Below are 24,814 nucleotides of genomic sequence, written 5' to 3' on the forward strand. Positions count from 1 at the left end.
ATGCTGCAGATAACTTGTTTCCCACGGACATAGGACGGGTTCGGGTAACCCATATTTTGGGCTGGGTATGAAAGAGATTGTATACTAGCTCGAGGGACGATACTCCAATTAGCATTCTAATAAATTTATTGTTGGTGAGTTTTGTATATACAAGTTGGGCACTGTATTTGTATTCCCGTAGAGTTTAATTTATGTGCTTCGACCACCACGAAGCAAAGGCAATAACTTGTTTCGTAATCCTTGTCGTCTCATCACGAGATTTTGGTTGTGCACCCTAGTCATTCATTCGTTGGCAGAACATGAATTATATAGAGCTTTCAATGTTCTCATCAAAATATTTCTTTATCTCATTGACAACATCACCCTTTATGTTGACGTAACCAATGTTCTGGTTCACGGTAATTTCAAGGTTAGGGTTCAAGGCTAACAAATCATTCTTAAATTGGACAACATCTCCCTGAATTCTCTTTACTTCGGTACTGATCTTGGTGTTCTGGATCTTCAAGTATACTGGCCAGTGCTTGAACTTGGTCTTGGTGATAGAATAGTTGTGGATGCCAAAACCAGTGTTTGGCAAGTTCTTATAACTAATGGATGAAAGTGGTGGAATTTCGAAGGGTTTTATAGTTGGGGTTGGAAGTGGAACCCTAACCGATTTCAAAGATACAAATGAAGGTCTCATTGTGCTTTTTGGATAGTTTTCAGTTACAGTTCTTTTTAGTTGAACAATTTTTCTCAGATTTAGATGTCGCGTGTGTGTCGTAGCACCCTATTATGCGACATTCACCGATGTATTTTGAGGCGTGCGCTACTCGAAAATCTAAAGATAAATTATTACTATAAACCTAAATCCTAACTATTAAATCTCTATCTTGACGCCAGTATGTCCAGCAATGGGCTCATTAATTGTGCACTTAGATTTGTGTAGCTTCATGTGTTTTGTGTAGTTAGGTTTCTTATCAAACTCCTCACCGCATATTTCACAGTGAAAGGTCTTATAATGAGTCCTCATGTGCTTTGTTAAGTTAGAACTCTCCCTGAAACACTTGTTGCATCCTGGCCATTTACATTGAAGTGGTTTTTCGCCGCTATGCACTCTCTTGTGGATGGATAAAGAAGAACTAGTCGCGAATTGCTTACCGCAAATAGAGCATGAGAATGGCTTTTCACCCGAGTGAGTTCTCATGTGCTGTTTCAATATAGATTCAACCGCAAACGAAGCTCCACAAATGTCACATTTGCATGGCTTATAGTTTGTATGAATGTGAATATGCCTGAATAATTTTTGCCTCTGGTTAAATGACTTACCATTATGTCTTTCGCAGCCAATCCACTTACAATGATAGATCGGTTTGCCTGACCCAATGTGATCTTTGATCAAATGCTCTTGAAGCTCACCATCTGTTTCATGTACCCGGTTACAAGCAACTGGGTTACCATTCGCATCAGTTCCCACGTCCCATTTACAAACATGGGGCCACTTGCTTTCACTCGAATGTGTTGGAGGAGACTTCCTCTTTTGGGGCATGATCTTCAATGATGTAATATTAAGTTGATTTTGATCTTTAATGGCTTTTAAATCAGTAGAATTCATGTTATTGGCATCTGAAGTCATCCCCTGAACATCTTTCAAGACTGGTGATGAAATTGTCGAACTTGGAGTTAAAAGAAATTGACTCTGACTATCCAAAGTTGGTATGTACTGACTGGACCCCGTACTATAATTGTTAACGGGGAATTGGGCATGTAGTTGATCTTTGTGTACATTCAAATGGTCAACGAATGAGTTGAAACTATTATCCATATAGTTACAGTCATTCCATTCACACAGGTATGAAGTCGCCTTGGGATTAATAGATGTTGGAGGTTCAGGTACACCATAGTCCTGACGAATATGCTGGTCAATTAAATGTTTCATAAAAGTATCATCAGTGACTTTACGGAAACAATTATCCCACTGGCATGGGTATGCAGATGTAGCAGTCACTGATAGGTTGTCAGATGAAGTTTCTGAAGGAATTGATCTTTCTGCAGAAGGTGAAAACTTGTTCATCAATTCTAACTGCGGCCCCATAGGGGTAGACAAAAGATGCTTATTTTCTGAAACCTTCCTCGACTTCACGTTCTCAATCGATGATCCATAGCTACTTCCTGCTAAATCTTGATGGCTTCCTTGAGTAATACCAAGGTTATTATTAAGGTATTGGTTAAAAGTATTGAATTGGACGTAGAAGTCAAAATCAAGCATCAAATCATCAACATTAAAAGACCCTGTACTGGAATTTGGTATTGTTGTATGAAAACACGACTGCCGAATATGATTGTGGCTAGTTTTATCCCGAGATGCATAGTATTCCTTGTTTGTCAGTTCATTGCTCGATTTCAGTGACAGAGTATTACTTTCGGGGGCTGGGTGGCATGCATGTGGGAAATGAATTTCAAAATCTTTGGCATCATCAACTTTTCTTCTCTTGCGACTATTGGACTCATCGATGTTATTGTCAACATTCAAAGATTTATTCTCATAAAGCTCTGGTATAAGATTTAAGTTCTGATGAACGTTAGTGATCAAATTCTCAAAGATTGGACGCTTAGACAACTGGGGCTCGCAGATATCTTGGTGCTTATTCGAACAATGAATGTGCTCTGTTGAAGAATTAGCACCATCACAACAGTCAGGCAAACAGTCATCGTCATATACAGAACAGTCTGAATCCAGATTTGGGTGACTTGATCTTAATTCCAGGCAGTTTTCATCATCACAACATGTGATATCGTGCTCACCCTCGTGGTCGTCACCCCTTGAGTGAATTTCAACACATCTTGAATCATCACAGCAGGTAGATTCAGTAGCCAAGTAGGAGCCATCCGCATCACAGCTTCCGCCATTTGCCAGCTTTTTGGTGCTATCACAGCTCAAAAAGAAACAATCGTCTAGTTCGTCACAAAAGATATCTTTGCAATATGCCAACTCCTCAAACTGCTTGCAGTCCTCGGCGTTTTCGAGCATCTTCCCAATATCGTTGCCACCGTTGTTTCCAAGCCTGCTCTCTTGCACTTGATGGTCGTGGTCATGATTATGTATATGACCATGTATATGTGTGTGGTCCTTGTGCTTGTGAATGTGTCCATGGACGTATCCATGTGTGAATACCTGGTTGTTTAGTGGTTCATTCAGGGACATTGGAGCCTCAGCTTGCAAAGTAGACCGTACAGATCTAGAACTAACTTCAGGACCCATATTAGCCGAGCTCAGGTTATACCTATTCGTTAATCCCAGCATTTGATTCGATCGTTCTCCAGCAACTGATGAAAAATGACCGGTAAGCAAACTGATGCAAAGTAATAAATTGATTTCTAACTCCCAACTGAAGACCAGCTAAGTTGGCTTTGTGTTTTTTGTGCTCTCCTGACACGATGTATATGGCTCAAGATATACTGTTGATAGATTCCACAGGAGTCCCAAAATCTCAGGAGCAACGTGAAGATGTGCCTCTGACTGTGCCTCGTATCACTGCTTGATTCTGCAGTACTGACAACGATTTCGCTTACGGTCTGCCTTACGATTTAGCTTGTCTTTGCTGGTGTAGTGTATATTCGATTAGTAAAAGTGCTCTTTTTTGGTTGCAACAACCCTGGTGGTTATTTCTCAAGATTACTAAAATCAAAGGTCGTGTCTGTCTTTGGGAGATACGTCACTTTAAGACGTTAACACGTGATGGGGACACGGGAACGGAACCAGTAAGCGACCCGGTAGGGCCTTGTGTCCTGTCCCGTCCCGAAGCATTCTGTCGCGCTTCACAGCCTAGATCATGTTGAATTGCTGCTCCTGATTAGTAGAGTAATCCATCACCTTGGTATTGTCAGTTTTCTCAAGAGCTTTGAAGTGATAATTGAGCAATTGTTCATGTCATATCTACGGCATTCACACTCGCTGAGCCTCATCATGAAACTTTATTATAGAGAACTGCTTCTAGAAACCCCAAACAGGGTCAGTGTAAAAGCTGTGGTTCACCAGTCGCATAATGGTCTCATTGTGTGTTGATGCATTACCTGGTCTAATCTCCAGCTATCCTTTCACTCGTTCATACTAGAGTACTTCGGATTGAGAATGCAATTACTCAAAGTTGGTATCATATAATCGCTTCCTTGAATTTGTGTATATTGTTCTTTATCATCAGAAAGCTTCTTTTCAATTAGTTTTGTTTATTTTCACAAACAGATTTTATTTTGCATCTCTCATTGACTACTATTGCAACTCTCAGTCCTACTGATACTCTCTCTTAGACTATTTTATCATTAGCATCTTAGACTTTATTGTGCTAATTTTCTAATGTTACTTTAAACTGACTGTCATAGATCCACCAGATCGGCAGCAGTTTTGATCTACATCCTAAACCCTCTTTTTGCAAAGTATGTTCCACATCCTGCTTCTAATAATTTATTAGTTTTACAGGTCCCTAAATATGCTTTGCAACAATAACCCCATCAATAGGTATTTTCATGATTTCGCTGGAAGCATTCAGGCCAAGGGAACTACTGATCTACAGCTGTGGGCGCCTGGACCCTAAAAGGTACCATCCTCATCGGGAAGACCCTTTCCATATATTATCCCACTGCATCCTGAGGGCCATGCACGAGGCAAACCCTGATCTCCACTTAACACTTTCTTCGATATTCGTATTGCCTGTGTAGAAAATAGTCTCTTCGTTCCTAGTGTGTGGCTTGCCTCTGCAAAATATTATCTCGCTTTCGACTATAAAGCGAGATAATATCTTTCCATACAAGGTCGTGGACCCACAAAATAACTCTAGCGAGTGGAATCAAATCCTGAGCAAACAGCTCAAAACTAAAGTCGATCAATACGAATAAGACCGAAGATTCGGTATGCACTGTAGAACAATCGAACGCGGTTTCTGGGTCTGGAACCTTGTCCTATTGAATATGTACATTATATTGGCCTATCTTCTACAGCGACTTCATTGCTCCCATCTTCCAAATTACCCGATCGAGCATTAGGTAAATATCGATTGTGCGCAAAAAATATTATTAACGTGGACTAAACCGGGCCTCGAAATCCACAATTTCAGTTCAATCGCTATGAATTGCACGAGTTGTTCCCCATTCGGCTAAAGAAACAACTTAGGGAGCGTTCTTGGTGTGGGTTACAAATAAGCAATGTCTCTCCAAACTCTAATGTGGTGCCATGTGTACTGGGGGGAGTTTGTAGGGCTAGTCTGCATTGGCACACGGTGAGGCGACCTGATCCATGAATGATCGACAACCACATATGCTAATGCGCTATCTCCTGCGAGCACATACCCAGTGCAGAAGGAGCAAAGATCAGGCACCAGTGGCACTAATCAGGGATGGATCTAAGCGACCATTGCATGCTAGGTCCCCGATATGCGTCAGCACATTCATCCGGGAACATCAACAGAGTATTGGCTGGAGTGCACTACAATAGAAAATGCATCTGTGGTTATGTGCGTTGGTACATCGCATCTTTTTCGGTGCTTAATTAGGAATCTTGAGTACCTACAATCTCACATTGACATAAACAAAGAACGGTTCTGAACATTTTGAGAACCCAATTGTTGGGTGTACGGGGGAAGCCATACTGGGTATTTGGGAGCAGTGGTCAAAGGTTCGTATTCTAGGTGCCAACCTCCTTCTGTCCAACTGCAGTCTCTCCTGCCGTCCGTACGTCGAAAAAATTAGATTCGGAGGTGTGCTGTATGATTATGCCTCTCAAATTTGTTCTTGGTCAAGAGCAGGAATGCGCGGCTAGCTAATTGCTTCACAATAGCGCCCAAGAAGGTGGCTAACATAATTGTATTCAACCACACTGCAGTGTTCTGCTGCAAACTAATTTTTTAACCTTATTGTGCACAGGTGAGCTGACGCTTGTTCTTGAAGAATAAAACAGTATCCAGGTTGTTGTGCTTTGAAATATCTTTATTATTAATAACTGGCTTTTTCAATCAATTTTACTACCATTCCCACATCAAAAGTCCATCATCGACACATTTTGTATACCCTATTATACTCCATAGACACTGAATCAAACCGACCAGTTCTAGGTAAGCGGCCACCATGACTCTTAGCCAGATTCTAACCCGGAGATCTAGCCGCTCCAAAATAGTGTCTGGATCGACCCCAACCTCCATCGAGAGTCAGGCCCAAGGCAAAGTCGGATCCCACAAGAGGTCTTCCAGCTTGAGGTCATTTATAAATCGGTTCTCAGGGACCCAGAGCAATTCCAGGCTGAGAACTTCACCGAAGCACCTGTTAGCATTCAGCGAACCATCCACTCCCATCATCATTTCATCTCCCATACCCCCTTCCATCGCAACTGACACCACAAATGACATTCCAGTGACTCCCGTTCAAAATGACAAGTTCGAAAACCAAGTTTTAAACTACGATATCGTATCTTTACAAGCCCTGTTCCTGAGGATCATGGAAGAACTGGACTCCAGTCCTGTCCAAGATAGAGTGCAGTCGACAAAGGAAAACTGGAATCCCAGTGATTCTCTCTACAGCATGAGTAGCGTGATAGTATATCCTAATGATTTGGCTAGCATAAAAAGAAGAAGTCTCGAGATATCTTTCGATGATGAGGCATTGAGTCATAGTACCAGCAGAAATGAGGATCCAATAATAAGTCTGTCTAAAGAATTTGATAAAGTCAATTATACTGAATATGGCTCCATTACAAATGCTGATATCCAGACATTCAAACCGTATTCTACGTCAAGGTCGAAGTTGAAATTGGTTTTTACGGAGAGAGAAGAACAAGCAGACAAGGAGTACCTTCGTGAGAACCTCCAAAACAAAATTCTTTCAAGAAAACTATCCAGAAATAGCATCATAGACGATCTCTCACTAGATGACCCAATGCAAGAGGTGTGTTTGCAACAAGCGTTGGAGACATCCTCAAAGGTACAACTGGCAAGTATTGAAAAGAGCACCGATGACATTGTTGGCTTTGAATTCAATTCAAATGAACAAGTTTACAGAAATGAAATGATGATTTTAGTTGAAAGTCATAAGCGCATTGTGACCAGACAACAAGACGAAATAAAGAATTTGAAAAAATTGCTTGAACAGGAAAGAAACTTCAACAAGATATTGAGGTCTCCCAAACAATCAGTGCCTACATCTTCTACTGCAAAGATACCAACTTTTAGAAGAAAATTCATTCCCATGAGCATCGAAGTAGATTGTCCGCCAATCAGGGCATTCAACTTACTCCCTCCATTCAACCCTCCCTCAGAACTGAGCCATCTGGATGTGAAGCAAGATACATCTGCATCAAGCATAAGTCCAAAAAGTGGATCGTTCCCAATCAATTCTTTGAAAAACCTAACGAAACCTTCCCAAAATGAGCCTAATAATGAAGTGCCTCATACCAAAAAACCATCAAAACGTGATTCATTCTCAAGTATAATTTGCCCTACAAGCATTCTGAGGGGGCGGAAATCGGCCACATCTTCTAAAGTCAGCTCGAGAATTTCGGGCTCTTCAACCTTGTATTATTCCGCTTTAGAAGATTACGCTCAAATTGGTGAAACTACAGATTCCTTACCAAGACGCTCATTAGCACCATTGATTGAGAACCAGAGAAAAGATTCGGTAGCCTCCTCTACTTCTTCAATCATGAGTAATCCACATCATAATACCCCCATGGAAAAAGAAGTCCAGAGTGGAATCTCACATAGCATTTCCAACTCACTTTCATCTTATACCATTCATTCTAATTCAACGACACCCGAATCCGTGAATTATCACTCCAGTGTTTTCTCCAAACTACATGCCCCAAACACGAAATAGTCCAGTTCACATGATCATGATTTTTAAATTCACTACTTAATTTATACCTCGGAGGCTTAACACTGTGCTCATATTGCTCTAATCGAGCCGGAGAAGTATTCAAGCCTAGCCTTTAGTTCATTCTGTATCATTCCTTCCATTTATTGGGTTGTAATATTTAGCCATTTACGAATTTATACTTTAACAATTAATAAGTGATTGTAAAATTGTTTATTATATTATACAGAAGGTTGTGTTAATCACAGACCTAAATCGCACAAAGACTCAAAATGCCAGCAGAATTCAATGGTCTCTATCAAAGTGTATTGGAGCTTTGCCAATACACAAGAACTATGAGTGAGAAATTATTATTCTTGTATTTTCTCAACTAGTGAGTATTTTTTTTATATTTTTTGGTTTAAATTTTTTTTATTTTTTCTGGTTTTCTTCAGGCATACCCAACTAAGTTTGTAACTCCTTGATCTCATTTTCATCAGCAACGAGTCCCATAACAACCAAGTACATATTTAAGTTGTTCAACAAGTTTTGCTTCTTGTACAAGTTGGCCAAATCAGAGTTATCAATGGCCTTTGCTCTGTTCATAGCGCCGAAGATTTCGTCTCTGACTTCATCGACGATAATTCTTTGGTGGCTTAACTTACCTCCCAATGATAAGGTAGCCAAAAACTGCCAGACATAGTTTTCTCTAGAAGAACCATCATCGACATCTTCTGGGTGTGGTGGGAAGATAGCAGCGATTCTGGACTCAAGGGAAGTGAACAATTCATCGTAACAAGAAGACCATTCGGAAAGATCGGTTGCGGAAATAGTTCCTTCACCAATAATCAATTCTGCCCTTGATAAGAGGGTAGTCAAGATTGATAAACCAATCTTAGTAGTCGACACGAAAGAAACATTGTTGTGCTCAATGAGGATAACAAGCAATCCGATGATTTCATTAAACTTGAAGTATAAGGCGGCATTCATCAAAACCTTGGAGAAAGTCAAGGAGTATGATTCAACTAATCTCAAGACAGAATCAGGAACTTTCTTAGACTCATAAGTAGTGTAAGATCCATTCTTGATGACAGATAAATTCTCCAAGTTGGACATCACCAAAGTCACGATAGTCAAAATCTGTTCTCTACTCAAAAACTTGAACAAACGCAGCAAGATCTTTAAGGCCTTGTTGTAGTTCAAACATTGAATGAATGGGTTAACTTCAGCCTCGTCATCTCCAGAGGAAGAAGATTGTTCCAAAACTCTCAAGGATTCCCATAATCTGGTAGTGTCAACGTCAGCACTATTTCTAGATTCACTTTCAACATTCATAAGCTCGCTAATGATGTTCTCCAAGATGCTCATGATATCCTTCTTGCTGTACTTCTTACTTGGCTTTGATGGAGCAGAAATAGAAGGAGATCTGTCCTTCTTCAAAGAACCAAAGCTGGTGGTTGAGCCTTCCACTGCTGCTTCGGAGCCCTTTTCTTCAGCTTCTTTTCTTTCGATTTCTCTTTGAGCGGCTTTACTGAAAATTTCTAATTGCTGTCTTGGCTTCTTACCACTTCCAAAAGAAATCTTACCCAAAGCACCTTCCCTAGCGTACTGAGTCAACTTTGGTCTTTCTTTGGCAACGGTGACGGCTTTCTGAACTTGTTGTTGCATTCTTTGCAAAGCAACATCTGCTCTCTTGTAACGACCACCTAATCTGTGTCCACTCTGTTCCAAATATGCCTGCGCAATGGAGTTGTGCTGTTGATTAGCTTGTTGTGGCCCGTTGTTCACAGATTTTGGATGAATAACCTTGTAAACTTGAGCATAAAAGTCTTCGTTGTATGGATCCTCGGTAACAATTTGGGATAATTGGAAACGAGTAACAAAGTCCTTATCCTTTGGATTCATAATACCAGAATACTTCATGATTCTTGCAACCTTTTCTTGTCTTCTTGCGAGTTTCTCTTGCTGCTCGGGGGAGAGCTCTGCTTGAGACAATTGTTGGTTTTGGTGGTGGTGGTGGTGCTGATTGAAGTGTTGGTGGTGAGCCTCCGGTTGCTCGACTTGTTGTTGGTTAGGTTCGACAACAGCTTGTCCACCAGTTTGGGGTTGGTGATTGACGTGGAACTTTTGTGCTTCCTTCGAACCCAAAACAGGGAATTGAGACATATCAGCCTTGCTGACACGTCCAACATGGTTTGGAACTTGTTGAGCAAGAGCAACCCTTTCCACAGCTTCTTGCTGCTGGGGTTGAGGAGGCTGAGGTTGGGTCTGAACCTGAGGTTGGTGGGGGTGTTGGCCTTGAATGTTGGGATGATGCATCTGCTGCATTTGCTGAGGAGGCATTGGAACTTGTTGCCCAGCAATGGGTTGCATTGGCATCTGCTGAGGGATTGGACCACCGGGAAATTGACCATACTGACCTGGAGGAGGCATAAATCCGTTCGGTGGCATCATGTAACCACCGAACTGAGGTGGAGGCATCATTCCTGGCATGCCATAAGGCTGAGGTGGAAATTGTAGTGGTTGCTGAGATTGGTCAATCGCAGTGAGCTGAGCCTCGAGCTCTTCCAAAGACATGATCTTCTTTTCCGGGTTTGGGGCAGCCTGATCCTCGCTCTTGTTTGGAGCATTTCCAGTACCCCATAAGTCTTGCATGAACTCGTCATCATTAGCTGCAACTTGCGCATAGCTGACGCCCGACTTGGGAGGTGCTGGTGCTGGGGCACGCTTAGCTGGAGCTCCATGTCCCTGAGCAGCATGAGGAGCATTACCAAAACTGAAATCCTTGCCAATATCACCCTGGCCACCGAAAGTCATTTCGTTAAAGGCATCGTCGGTTTCATCCAATTGCTCGCCCAATCCATCATAAGTGTCCTGGAAATCGTAAGATTCGCTGGGTTGGTCTGGGTGTCTCCCAGATGGGGGACCAGTGGCATCAAATCCAAAAAATGACATGTTGCTGAGTCGTATTCTTTGCTAGCAAATAGTGCTGGTTTGATGTATTCTGTGAATCATTCGTTGGACATTTTGAAGAAAAAATCGTCGAATACGCTCACGTGATCCAATGGTGCGAGGTGGTAGCGTAACACTTCTGGAATGCAAAAACAAATCTATTCTCTATCTCTATGGACTATATACAGGTGACTATTTGAATGCTTGTAATGCTGAAGAAAGCTTGATTTTCATTTCTTCCCATTCTCCTTCGAGGTCACTTAATACGGTGATGGCACCCCCAGCCCCAATTCTCCAGGTGTCGTTGCCTGCCTTGTTTGCCTTGTCGTTAGTGTACCTGAAAGTAGAACGAATGATAACCGACCAATCTGCGTCATCCGTGACCGACCAGTATCCCACCACTCCACTATAAATACCTCTTCTAGGACCACTGCTTTGCATAGACTCAATTTGCTGTAATAACTCAACTGATCTCTTCTTAGGCGCTCCTGTCATCGAACCAGGAGGTAAGGACTTGTGAAGAACATCAATACCACTGTAGCCTGGCTTGATATTCTTTCCTTGGATGACACTAACCAACTGGAAGACTGTTTTATACTCCTCCACTGACATCAACTGCGAAACTTGAACATCTTGAGCAAATTCGAATAAGTCGTGACGAATCAAATCAACGATCATGAGGTTCTCTCCCATCTCTTTCGGTGTTTTCAAAATCTCTGTTGCAGCATTTATATCAACATCAGGGGTATTACGAACAGTTCCTTTGATGGGTCTAAGCTCAACCAATTTCTTGCCTTCGTTATCATCCTTCCATGACAAGAATCTTTCTGGAGATGATGAGATAAGTACACAATCGTCAAACTCCATGAAACATGAAAATGGGGAAGGATTCTTGCGAAGAGTCAAGACCTTATATATATCCCAAGGCTGGATATATGAAGGTAAGCTAATTTTCAGCTGTGTAGTGAGGCACAATTCGTAGGAGTCTCCAGAATGCAAGTACTCTTGACACTTTTCAAATTGGTCCTTATAAATTGACTGAGAAGGAAAATCGTACTGAATGCTTACTTTATCGGCCTCTTCACATAAATCGGCAACTGTAAAAGGAATGCTATCGATATCAACTTTTTCGATCCCAGCAGCTTCTTCAGAAAAGGACTCAACCCACTCTGCGTCATTTTCTCTAATGGAGACAACAAACCAATCATTAGTAAGGTGGTCATAAATCATAAAACGGGTAATGAAAGCTAATTTCAAGTCTGGAGTTGGGGTTGAGGAAATAGGTTCAAGTTTATCGAGCAAAATGTGTTGTCCCTCTTCGTAAGATATGAGACCTAAGTACCCTCCAAAAAATGGTAAATTTCTGGAATGATAATTTCCAAGAGTCTTCTTGATTCTGTCTCTCGATATAAATTTGGTAGCCATCTTGTCGCTTATGTATTTCCAAGGAGTCTGGCCATCCTTGAGTTCTATCTTCGTACTTTCATGGGAGCCATAACTTGAACTTTTCACTGCAGAAGCTTCGTCCAAAGAGTGCGTTATCACTTCTGTCTCGTTATCAATTGGAAATCCAATAATGGACCATTCACCTGGTATGGATGCTGAATTCAAAAGAATGAAATTTGCCCTCTTGTTCTTCTTATATAGATGTTCACAAATATCAATTGGGAGTATTCCTGAGCCCAATTGGAATTTTTTCAATGAAATATCTTGCTTCTTGGTAGTATCAGCGAATAAACCATCTGAAATCAAAGACTTTTCACTAATAGCATGATCTTCTATCAAGCCCTTTGGTAAGTTAGTCAAGTTGATGCCCAAGGCTTCTGGCCTAAATTTCTGATTGTACACATTTGCCATGTTTGTAAAGTTGGAAATCAAGCAATCTCCGTTTGAAGAGCAGATTGATTCCGGATGGTATTGAACACCATAAAAAGGAAGCTCTTTGTGCTTCACTGCCATCAAAATTTTCTTGCCATCCGTCTCATAGCAATGAGCCAACGGAATGATGCTATCATTCAAATTTTCCACATACAATGAATGGTATCTTACACTTTTGAAAGTACCGTCTCCAAGGATTGTGTCTTCTGATATAGGATGGATCTCGTACACCTGACCGTGTTTGACCTGTGTCAATCTGGATACCTCATTGCCAAACTCGTAACATAAACTCTGGAAACCTAAACAAATACCCAAAATTGGTACTGCGGTAAGGTCTGGATTGTCACGATATCTGCGGAAAAGCCAACTGATGATACCTACATCTGATTCGATGGAGGGATGTCCTGGTCCTGGTCCTACTACTACGTATTCGAATAATGGTAGATAACTGTGGAAAAATTCTTCGTAGGTTTCGGGTTCAAAGGAATCATTTCTGATTGTCACAACTTTTTGCCCTGCATTGACCTCCAAGAGATTGGCAAGGTTGTTAGTGAATGAGTCGTATGAGTCAATAAGTAGGATCATTCTATTGACTTTTGATCGTGCAATGTGATACTCTTCTGCTCAGTGGTAGAAATTTTAAATTTTACGAGACATATCTCGCTAAGCAATCCACAGCTGTCGCGGCAATCAGCGGGGATTTGCGCTAAGTGGATTCGGATATGCCCTCGGAGGTATTACACGGGTTTATTACGTATCTTGTAGTATTAGTTGTATACATGAACATCAACGCTCTTTTGGATCTACTTGCTTACTGGTCTTCACTTCATGTGCCAATTGAGGCGCTATTTTCAGCTTTCGCAGCTGCTTCCTCGGACTTGGTGGACACTTTGGCTAATCTCACCTAATCGTCCTCTTCTTCGTCATCATCATCATCATCGTCGTCGTCGTCGTCTTCGCTTTCTTCATCGCTAGAAACATCTTGACCCAAGGACTTTAATTGCTTTTTGTACTTCTTCACATTCTCATCCATTTCCGTCATCAACAACATCAAGTCATCCAAGTCTGATTTAGGAACGTAGTTAGCTTGCTGGTCCTTAATTTTCTTCTTCAATGATTCGATTTCAGACTGGAATGTTGCATCCTTCTGTTCGGACTCATACTTGTATTTACTTAGCTCTTCAATCGTCTTTCTTTGTTCATCAACAGTCTTGGTCAAGCTCTCCATATCTTTTTGGTCCTGGGTCTGCTGCACCTCAAGTTTCGTTAATGTTTGATGGGCTGTTTCCCTTTCATTGACCAATGACTTGTTAGAGAGTTCCAATTCCTTTAATCTTTTACCTTCATTCTCTAGCTTCTTGGTTACTTCACTCAAGTGGGCTTCTTTCTTCTTAAGCTCTTCCGAGTTTTCCTTTAACTTTGAGGTTGACTCATCGGCACTCTTCTTATGCAGAGCTATTGTGCCTTCAAGCTCCAATGTAGACTTTTTATGCCTCGAAATCTCATCAGCATGCTCTGCAAGTTTTGACTGTAACGATTCAATCTCACTCTCGAGCTTCTTTAATGTTTCATCATTTTCTATCGACTTTGATTTTAAAGCTCTTAATTCCTCCAACTCTTTGTTCTTCTTCGAATTATCTGACTTAAGGGATTCTATTTCTTCAAGTAACCGTTGGTTTCTTTGCAATTGTTGTTCAAGATCACTGATCTGCTTTTGTTGATCTTCAACCATTTTTGATATAGTCACTTGCTCTGCTTCCAAGGAGTTTCGTTCCTCAATAAACTTCTGTTTTTCAGAAGCAAATTCTTTCTCCTTTTCTATCAAATTCTTCTCTGCCTTATTCAACTCTTCGGAGATTTCAGACTTCGATCCAGTCATAACCTTCAACTTTTCGTTAAGAGTTTTTGTAGTGCTTTCAAGTTCACTTGTTTTAATTTCAAATTCGGCAAGCTTAACCTTGTATTCTTCCATCTGTGTTTTACTCGTTTCACCAACTTCTGAAAGCTTCTTTTCGAGTTCTGACTTTGCTGCCTCGAGCGTTAAATTTGAGGCATTGAGAGAACTGATTTCTGACAATACTTTATCGTGCTTTTCTTTAAAAAGATCAAAGTCCTTGGCCTGTTCGATTTGCTTCTTGTCCGCTGATTTTAAATCTTCTTGTAACTCAAGGGTCTTTTTGGAATTAGCATTTAATTCGTCTTTTTGTTTTTGGATCTTTTTCTGGAGTTCGTTAACCTCGGATTCGTGAGCTGAAGTCAATTTAGTTCTTTCCTGATCGAATTCTTGTCCCAGCTTTTTTGCAATCTTGTTTTTCTCTTCAAGATCTGCCTTAACTGATTCGATCTCCTCTTGAACCAATTCATACTTCTTCTGCAATTCATTCTTTGTTACTTTGAGATTATCAAGTTTCTGATTATGCTCTGAAGCCTGGGAAGAAACCTTTAATTCCAATACTTTGATTTTATCACCATACTCCTTGATCACAGTCTCTGAGTTCTCACTTAACATTTGTCTTTCCTTCTCAAGTTCGCTAATTTTATCTTTCAACGCATCTTCAAGACTTGATATTTGATTATCCTTCTCTTTAACTTGATTGGTGAGTTCATCTTCGACCTTTTTAATCTTATTTTGGTAGCTAAGAAGAGTTTTTTCGGACTTTGATTGTTGATTCTTCGATTCAGCATTCTCAATTTCAGCATTGGATAAATCTTTCTTGATCTGAGTGATTTGATCATTCAAAGTATCCAATTCTGATTTCAAAGTGCTTTTCTCTGCTTCGAGAGAGCTATATTTATCAGACTCCTCGCTTAATTGTATCTTCAAATCCTTCGCCAAGTCTTCCAAATCCGATACTTTGGAAGATTTCTCTTTCAAGTTATTTTCGATTGCAACTAATTCCAGTTTCAAGGTACTTTGATCCGAAGAATATTTGCTCTCTAATTGCTCTTGCTCAAGAGACTTTTTATCAATATTTTCCTGAAGTTCTTTCAACTTTTGCTTCAAAGATTCCTCTTCTTGATGAGCTTTTTTCTCCTTTTCCTCGGATTTCCTTAAGCTTTCCTCCAAACTTTGAACCTGCTTATTCACTTTTTCAATCTTTATGTCTTTTTCGTCCACTATGGATTTCAAATCAGTCTCCGACTCTTGCATCGTTTCATTTTTCTTCTTCTCGGTTTCCAATTCGCCCTGAATATTCGCCAATTTGCTCTCTAATAATGACTTCGATTCATTCAATTTAGACATATCTTCTTTGAGTTTGGTGGACTGGATAATAGCCTTCTTTAATTGTTCATCCAAAGCATCCAAGCTAGATTGAGAGTCGCTCAATTTCAACTCTGTTGTTGCCAATTTTGATTGATTCTGTTTGGACTCCTCTTCAGCTTTTTTTAAGTTTTGTTGCACTTCCTGAAGCTTGGCCTCGATCTCACGATTCGATTCCTTCAAAGTGTCAATCTCTTCTTTACTCTTTCCTATCAATGATTTATGTTCTGAAGTGGCCTTGGAGAGTTTCTCTTCTAGTTCACTTTTTATTGTATCGTGAGTTTTAGTTAGGTTATCGAATTTATCCGAAACAACTTGATGCTGAGATTGCAATAGTTCATGAGACTTTTTAGACTGTTCTAACTGGCTCGAGGTGTTACTTTGCTCGATTCGGTACTTTTCAAGCTGGGACTCGTGCTCGATTTTCAAAGAAGCAGAATTGGACTTTTCGTTTTCTAGATTCTTCTTGAGCTCCTCCATATCTTCTTTGAGCTTCTCATTTAGTACTGTCAATTCAGTGTTCTTAGCTTCAAGCTCACTCACCAGACTTTGTAATATCTGCAACTCCTTTTGATGTTCTTGTTTAAAGGAGCTAAACTCCTTTTCCACTTGCACTTTCTCTTCCTCCAAATTAGACATCTTAGCGCGTATACTTTTGAGTTCCTCAGACAAGCTGTTCTTGTCAACGAGCTCCTTTTCCATTTCTCTGACTCTGGTTTCAATCTCCAGTTTGGATGATTTCATTTCTTGGAATGCGTTTGCAGCTGATCTCAATTTATCCATCAAATGTGAATTGCTTTCTTCAGTTTCCTGGATCTTTTCGTTCAAGCCTTTGAGGCTGTTTGAATTATCTCTACTCATAGTTTCTAGTTCTGCATTTAAAGTTTCAACCTTCTCTTTAAATGCATCATTAACTTTTGTGAGTTTACTAATCAGCATTTCATATGACTTCTTGCTTGATGATAATTGATCCTTTAGAACACTAATCTCTTTTTCCAATTTTTTGATGAGAGCCTCAGACTCCGATTTCTGTTTCTTCAATTGAAATAAATCACGGGTCATGTTATTTATTCCAACCTCTAGTTTCTTCTTCGCTTGCTCTGTGGCATCATACTTGGCAGTCAAAGACTTCAAGGATTCATCGGAAGTTGTTGTCTTTTTCAAAGCATCTTGTAGCTCTGTGTGGTATTTCTTTGATAAAACTTGAAAATCCTTCTTTTCTTTCTCAGTGGTAGTTAAAATTTTACTCGTTTCATCGTGTTGCTTGACTGCAGAAGAATGATCAGCTTTCAACTTTTCTAATTCAGACGTGGTTAGTTCTAATTTCTTCTCTAATTCGGCGTATGAATTATTTATCAGTTTCAAATCCTCCTTGAGCTTCCCCTCATTTGAGTTTGCACTTTCCCTTTGTTCATCTATTTCCTTTTGTAAAGTTCCAAGTTTGATATCAAGCTCTTCGAAAAGTTCATACAGGACTTTACCATAAGGAGCTGCATTGGGATCATGAAACAACGATTTTTTTATTCTAATAAAATTATCTTTGATCAAGTTAACATATAAGGAATCAAAGTAAACATCTGGCAATCCTGTCTCGTCAACACCGTTTCTGAAAATCCGTTCCTCATCAAAATTCTTGAAGTTATCGCGATCCTTGAATTGCTTCACCTTCAAGGCATAATTATCCCGTCCTAAAGATTTCACCAACAACGAATTCAACTCGATCCTCGACATGGGTGAGTCTTTTGAAGAAAACTCATAAGTCACACCCAACAAAATTGTTGCCATACCGTGTACGATAACAGCCAGCTCGGAAGAGTTACTTGTTAAGAAAGCCAAGATTGACTTTGCAATTGATGAATCACTTAAGAAATCATTAACAGCATTGAAATCCTCGAATAACCAAAAAGTAAGGAGCATGATGTATCCAATAGCAATTCTAGGGTCCATTCCCTCTAAAGTTGTGATCAAGAGACCAGAGATTGCCTGGATAGAGTTCATCACCTCCTCTCCAAGTTCTTCATTTCCAGTTTTGACGTTTCTTGCAACATCTTTGTTCTCCTCCGCATCTTCAAATAAGTACATTAAAACGAGAGCAGCAAACCACACTTTATAAGGGTTAATCTTCACAGAAGAGTCATAATCCATCAATGTAGAAAATACATTTCCATATGGTGGCTCCCTTCCTGTAGAGCTTGAACCGTTAGAATCACCATTGCTAACATGTTCCTGGTTTGAAGGATTTTCCTCTGCAACTCCATCGTCGACTGATTCGTAGTTATTTTGAGAGTTGTAGGCTTTGATTTGATCTGATAAGAATGCGGCCTTCGACTCCTTGTTATCTTTGAAATACGCATGCAAGCAGTACGCAGCGTTGGCTCTAATGTCAAATGAATGTACTGAATTGATGAAAAGTGTCCAATTCAACAAAACAATCGGAACCGGGATCGACTTGTCATATGGTTGGATCTGGGTTGGCATCGAAGGGTCTATGTAAGGAACATCGATCTGTGAGAACAGAAGTTGAAGTTCTGGGTTCCCGGCTATGAGATCACCAGCAGTAAGCATTGCTGTTGATCTGACAAAATTATCAGTCAATGGTGAAAAGACCAACTTCAACACGATGAAAAGAATCCCTGATTGAAAAAGCTTATCTTGGTTCACATGGATGAACTCGTTCTCGTATACAAAGATTCTGCAAATTTCCAAACCTATCATCATATTGGATATTCTTTGTTCTGTCCACACTATGGGAGGAATCAATAATGGAAACCCATTTTCATCTAGGCTGTCCTCGTCATATCTTTCCTCTATGGGCTCATCAAGCAACTTCGCTAATCTAGGTACACATTGTGTTTCCAAAAAAAACTTCTGGTTTGAAGCATTATATTGCAACAAGTTTGTAATGAGAGTTAAACAGTCTTGTACCAAAATAGAACCTCTAATGCCACCTTCCTCGTCTATTATATCAAACAACTTCTCGAAGGTGTTTTCAAATGCCACTAACTTTTGAATGTTGAAATTGTTATTTACCACGGCCATCAATAAAAGAATAGCTTCATTCCTAACTGGTTCATTTGCATCATTCAAAAGAGAAACTAAAGATGAAATGGAGGTTGGTATATCCAAAATACAATCCTTTGTTCTCGTTGTTCTGGATGAAACAAGTGCTTCCAATAATTGTAAAGTGTAAAGCCGAACATGGAAGTCTTCGTGATTCAGCAATATTTCCAAGAGTGTTTCTATGATCTCTTTGTCTTGAGTCAACTCATCTGCAATCCACAAGGAAAATTGGTCTAGCGAGAAGTCTTCCATCAAGAGAGGAGATGGGTACTTTCCATTTTGGATTCTGGATTGTTGGGATATCCAGCCTCTCGTTAAGTCTTCATTCGATTCACCTCGGATAAATAAGATCAAGAAAGTCTCCAAAATGGCCTTTATGATGGTAGTGTTGTCAACATCCTTCTTGAGTGTTAGGATCAAGGGCCTGAGACCGTGTTCAACAACGTTTTCTCTGAATTGACGACTGAAGCTCTTCAAGCCAAGAACGGCTGATCTCCTATCTGAAGCTAGATTGGCATGTTGGAGTCGATTACAAAGGGTTGGAATTGCTTCCTCAACCAGCTGTGATTGGTTTTGCAGGGATAATATACTGTTCAAATAATCCATAGACTGCTAAACATTAAGATGCTTCAAGTGTGAAAAGACCTTTGACACCACGATTTATTGAAACGGTTCTCGCACCGACTCGAAAAAATATGATAGTAGAAATTCGCGTCCCAAGTCTCAATCATCTTAAACTAGATACATTCCATCCGCTTGATGAAATCACAAATGCTTACGAGGCCTGTTAATCCTTCCAAATAGCCTATACGCGCAACTAGAACCCAATCTCAATTGAAGATCTTTTGCACATGATTTCAATAGTATGCCATTCGATTTTGATTCAAAATATGAAGTTAGCGAAGAGGTAGCAAATCTCCCATCAACTGTTGAGTTCTTTCCCGACTTATCCCAATTTGAAGAACAAGAGAAACAGGAAGAAGAACCAGATTTTATTCCTGAGTGGTCCTTAAGAAAGATTGCAACACTTCAATCTAAATTGGAGGCCATACAGAACCATAGAGCGAATTCGAAGGGGTTTTTTGGATCAAGAGATCTGATAAGCAATTTTGGATCTTCGCTAATATTTGGCCTTGCAAATGAAGTGTTTGGTTTCAATGGTTGGTCAACTGAGCTTGTCGAGTACACTAAACTACTGGAAGAAGCTGACGAAGAGAACAGTAGATACTCAGCGAAGTTCTCTGCAATCATAAGAGTAGTTTTGAAAGATGGTGCACATAGCGAGGATTTTGGAATCGGAGAGGCAATCAACATGCCACATCGGTATATGTGTTACAGCAAGTGCAAAAAGCAGGCAATAACTGAAGCAACCAAAAATGCGGTCATAGGACTCAGTTATAGAGTAGTCGACTACGAAATGAAGAAATTTGAACAACAGTTGAAGCAAGAAAGGTAGGTTGTATATTGATTCTACTGTGTGATGGCCAGCCGGTAAATAGGTGTGGAATTGTGAAACAAGTTCATGTTATATATACAGTTTCTATAGAACAAGATATACGTAAAACTTAGCACGTAAGCATGATTAATAATCTAAAATATTCTTCCTTGGAAATTCTCTAATACTAGGTGCTGGAATTTCAGGAATGAGGTAAACTTCGCCATTGTCATCGACCCTTTCTCTGTCCTTCTCACTCATATTATGAATCTCATCCACATTTTCTTTTATGAAGTCAATCAAATCAACCCAAGACTTTTGGATTTGGTAAGCTTGTTCCTTCATGCTTCTTCTAATTAATCCTTCAATCAATTTAATTGCATCGCTTTCGGTTTGATCCAATCTTTCCACAAGACGCCCCACAGACTTGATAAGATATTCTTCCTCGTAAATAGTACCCTTTCTTCCCTTTGCTTTCTTTCTCTCTTCTCTCTTACGATTTTTGGTGGTTCTTCTAGATGCTCCGGTTTTTGCTGTACCTGAAGTCTTACCAGTGTATCTCGTAAAGAATGATGGTGTAGTTGAAGTTTCTGAGGCCGCAACAGAGACATTATCTGGAGTATCCATGTCATCATTTGGAACTCCATAGAATGCATACGGATCCTCTTGTTTTTTGGCTCTGAGTTCTCTCAATCTCCTTAATTGAGAAGTCATTTGACTTTTACAATCAACCAATAATTCAGCAATGGTACCAAACCCTTCACCAAGCTGAACATCGACAATTGATTCAATCAATTCTGGTCTCTTTTCCTTGGAAGCTAGTAAGATAGCACTATCGAACAGGTAACTCTTACAATACAACTTAACTGCCTCCTCTATGTTACCTAAGAAATTGAACTCAATCTCTGCAGCTTCGGAGTACTTGTGATCATCCACTAATGAGCTGCTCAATTGTTCAGCTGAATCTCTCAATCCATCTTGGAGCTCGGCCCTTTGCAACAAACTCAATGCTTCTCTCCATCTTTTAGCAGAGATATAATTCTTCAATGCATTTTGGAAATCGTTGAGGTATTCATATACCAAACCGGCCTCGCTGTAGAGTTGCTTATCAGCTAGGTGAGAGCCATATAATTTGTATATCTGGTTAGATCTTGAATCATCATATCTGTAGATACTCAAAGCACATTGGTAAAGCTCATGGTTCACCACATAATCATCAAATTCCTCATAGCTAGCAGAGCCCAACTCGTGCAACCATCCAAGTGCCTTTTCATTATTTTTCAAGTGATCATCAATAGAGAATTTTCTTCTAAGCTCAGGTTGAGTATGAAGATTTTGCAAAAAGGGTAAATACTCTTTTGGATCTTTCTGAGACTGCTGTGCGATAGACAACGTCAACTTCACATCATACAACCCCAAGGCCACATTATACAATTTGTTCACATCTTGTAAAAAGCACAAATGAGTCACTGTTTGTTCAACTTGGTCTTGGTTATCAAACGATCCAATAAGCTTCAATGCATCCTGCAAATTTGGTGGTTTTTGACAAGCATAAGCGGTAATTATTGTCTGTAAATAGGTTTCAAAGTATTCAGGTTTCAATAATATTGATAAAATTCCTTCACAAATTTTGTTAATTTTTGATGAGACCTTATTGTCTTCTCTGTTTTTGATGATCTTCTTTACGGAGTTCTGTTCTGTTGCACTATCCTGAAGCTTACTCAGTTGTTCGAGTTGTAATTTTTCAAAAACTTCGCTGATCTCAGCACTTTCGTTCAACGTCTCCTTGTACTTGGTTAAAGTGACATCTTCGTCGTGCAAACACGATACGAATAAATCAAGATGACCAACATTCTTGATTTGGTTGACGAAATTTTCCAAATTGTTGAAAAATAATTGTGGGTCATAATCATGCAATATGTCAAGATCAATTCTGTGGGTACGACATGCTAAAAATGCTTTCTTGAACTCTTTAAGCTTAATGAATTTTCTAACTCCAGAAAGAACCATTATTCTAGGACAAATAGTCTCCAAGTTTCCTCTTGGAGCTTCTAAAACCACTGAATAGTTGGAAGGCATTGCATTAACCAAAATCGAACCCCTTTCAATTTGTCTGATTCTTTCATCTGTGACATTTTCGGTTGATGTTGATTGAAAAACGGCATTTTGGAAATCACCAGTGGTAGTTGATAAGTGAACAAAGCACAATTGAGATTGCGCTGTTGTGAAAAGCAAATGAGACTCTGTTGTTTTAATTGATGTCACTGCGGTTGCAATTTGGATATCATTGGCATACAACTTACCATTTGAAGAGATACCAAAAGGAGTTACCTTTTCAAAATAATCATCCGCAGAAGTGGCATGATCGCCAAGTGCTTCTGTTACGACTAATTCAAAGTCACGACATAACTGAGGAAACCTACCAACTTCCCGCAAATTTTTTTGCTGGTCCAACTGATAAATGGTTCCATCTATGCCTTCAATCGCAAGTGCCTCGAAATTTGCTTGTGCTTTGATTATGATCACCTTGGTTGGAATTTCGACAATATCTTCAAATAATGGTTCCTCCAAATTCTCAATATTGAAAAGAACTATCTTACTACTAACATGTCCATCCACAAGGGCTGCAATAAATTGATTTTCAACAAAAGCAATTTGTTTCAAAAACTCCCCTTCCTCCGAAACAAGTAAATCGCTACTGATTGTGGAGCGTAACTTCGGAGATTTCCCTTTTTTCATCTCGTCAAGTTTAAGAGAAGCCAAGTGAATTTCGCTGTTGCTTGTGCTGATGGCATAAATTTCATTCGACTTACTAACTGCCAAATCGTTTATAGAGCCAGAAACATCAAATTCTCTGAAACTAATTGGAGGTGGAACATTTGCAATTGCAAGAGGCGTAATCTTCATAGTATTTCCATCGGTGACTAACGTCATACCGACATCTTGGCCTATGCAAGTTGGTCCACTGACTATCTTATATGTCAAATCAATGATTTCAAGACCATTTGCCTTCGCAATCATGAGGTGTAATGGCTTTTCTGGATGAAATTTGGCAAAATTGATTTGCTCTTGAGGAGCCACATAAATTTCCTGCTTCAAATACCAATGGTAGTTCTTAGTTGTCCATAATTGAATCCTATCTGTCATTTGGAGCAAAAGTATTTCGCTGTCTGAGGACCATTGTAAATCGCTGACGGTTTCGGAATCTGGATCAAGTCGGGTATTGAACTGGCCGTGTCTCAAACCATTTCTCTCGAAGAAAGCCAATTCTAATGCTAAATCACCATCTTCATCCAATCCCCTCTTAGTTGTAGCAATTAATGACCCTTGAGGCTTCCATGATAAATTGTGTTCAAGCCCATCGCAAGCTTCATTGATGCTATCCAACTCTCCCTTACGACTGAAAACCCTTATGACTCTTCTGTCGAACAATTCATCCGTATCCTGGACTAAAACAGGCTCAATTGTAGTTACCGCGAAAAACTCCCCATCTCCTCTCCAGCTTATCCTGTTGGTCATTGGATCAAACGAAGAAAGTGTACCTCTTTCGACTTCAGAAACGGTAGGATCCTTAAGAGGTCCATCTTCTTTCAAGTCTAATCCAGCATGCTTCAATGCATCCTTTTCCCTTTCAAGAGCTGATGATATCAAGGTTTTATTATCTTTTGTAGCCTCCTTTTCCCTTTCCATAGCCTTGAAGCCTCTACCTTTAAATTGGGTCTCCTTTTTACCCCAACCAACAGACACATGCTTAGAATCAGTAATCTTGATATCGTTGGAGTCCAACTCCTTTTCACAAATTGGCTCGAATAGTCTGGACAACAAGATCAATTTATTCTCTTTAGTCAAAATGGACAAAGTTTCCTCATCTGGAGACCACATGGACGCATTCAATCCAACATCAATTGAGCCGACTATCTCCACGACGGTGGTGTCACAATCTGGTTGCATGGAATCATAGGTAGCCAATATGATATCACCATTTTCTAAAACGAATACTAGCTGACAAGTGTCCACGAAGTGGTTGAAGCTCAACAATCTGGCAGTGGGACTAATAGGAGATGAGATATTGAAGCTAGCCAAAATGTTTTCTTGTCCTGTCTTGGTGAATTGCTGCACCTCAATGAGACTAGACTCCTCAGAAGACAATACATAGGTTATACTATCGGCAACTGGATCGAAAACGGAGTCTATGATTTCCAAGTCGGGGTAGGTCTTTGATATTGTACTGATGTACCCCCTATTTAGAATGGTTAAGTTTCTCATCTTTAATGGAGGAGGAAAACCCTTGAAGCACTTCTCTAGTTAGGTAAAATCCAAGTCTCATCTCAAAAAATTTGATCCCTGCACACAATTTAGCACATCGACTCGCTGCGAACAATCGATACTTTACTTCATCTACAAACTATATGAGT

The 24,814-nt window shown here is 39.9% G+C and overlaps 7 protein-coding genes across 7 annotated transcripts; 2 read left to right on the forward strand and 5 right to left on the reverse strand.

Annotated features, from left to right (window-relative positions):
- Positions 1-304: 304 nt before the first annotated feature.
- IMG2 (mitochondrial 54S ribosomal protein mL49) lies at positions 305-682 on the reverse strand (the record flags this gene model as incomplete). Its single annotated transcript, XM_020210060.1, has 1 exon — positions 305-682. One exon carries the CDS (start codon positions 680-682, stop codon positions 305-307), a length of 378 nt encoding a protein of 125 aa, XP_020064153.1.
- Positions 683-766: 84 nt separating this feature from the next.
- CSR1 (Csr1p) lies at positions 767-3,616 on the reverse strand. The gene has a single exon (XM_020207649.1). It carries the CDS (start codon positions 3,239-3,241, stop codon positions 860-862), a length of 2,382 nt encoding a protein of 793 aa, XP_020064154.1. The 5' UTR covers positions 3,242-3,616; the 3' UTR covers positions 767-859.
- A 2,077-nt stretch (positions 3,617-5,693) lies between these two features.
- Positions 5,694-8,014, forward strand: CANTADRAFT_243737 (uncharacterized protein). The gene has a single exon (XM_020207092.1). It carries the CDS (start codon positions 6,097-6,099, stop codon positions 7,834-7,836), a length of 1,740 nt encoding a protein of 579 aa, XP_020064155.1. The 5' UTR covers positions 5,694-6,096; the 3' UTR covers positions 7,837-8,014.
- A 16-nt stretch (positions 8,015-8,030) lies between these two features.
- On the reverse strand, positions 8,031-10,803 carry CANTADRAFT_26107 (uncharacterized protein). Its single transcript, XM_020207650.1, has one exon. It carries the CDS (start codon positions 10,765-10,767, stop codon positions 8,278-8,280), a length of 2,490 nt encoding a protein of 829 aa, XP_020064156.1. The 5' UTR covers positions 10,768-10,803; the 3' UTR covers positions 8,031-8,277.
- A 77-nt stretch (positions 10,804-10,880) lies between these two features.
- Positions 10,881-13,256, reverse strand: ABZ1 (4-amino-4-deoxychorismate synthase). The gene has a single exon (XM_020207651.1). It carries the CDS (start codon positions 13,225-13,227, stop codon positions 10,957-10,959), a length of 2,271 nt encoding a protein of 756 aa, XP_020064157.1. The 5' UTR covers positions 13,228-13,256; the 3' UTR covers positions 10,881-10,956.
- Positions 13,257-19,829: 6,573 nt separating this feature from the next.
- Positions 19,830-20,420, forward strand: RAD59 (Rad59p; the record flags this gene model as incomplete). The annotated part of the gene is made up of 1 exon (XM_020209878.1): positions 19,830-20,420. One exon carries the CDS (start codon positions 19,830-19,832, stop codon positions 20,418-20,420), a length of 591 nt encoding a protein of 196 aa, XP_020064158.1.
- On the reverse strand, positions 20,174-24,693 carry CANTADRAFT_26112 (Elongator subunit). The gene has a single exon (XM_020207652.1). The coding sequence runs from the start codon at positions 24,663-24,665 to the stop codon at positions 20,547-20,549; it is 4,119 nt and encodes a 1,372-aa protein (XP_020064159.1). The 5' UTR covers positions 24,666-24,693; the 3' UTR covers positions 20,174-20,546.
- Positions 24,694-24,814: the final 121 nt, after the last annotated feature.

This window comes from Suhomyces tanzawaensis, assembly GCF_001661415.1.
Source record: "Suhomyces tanzawaensis NRRL Y-17324 unplaced genomic scaffold CANTAscaffold_4, whole genome shotgun sequence".
Classification (NCBI taxonomy): Eukaryota; Fungi; Ascomycota; class Pichiomycetes; order Serinales; family Debaryomycetaceae; genus Suhomyces; species Suhomyces tanzawaensis.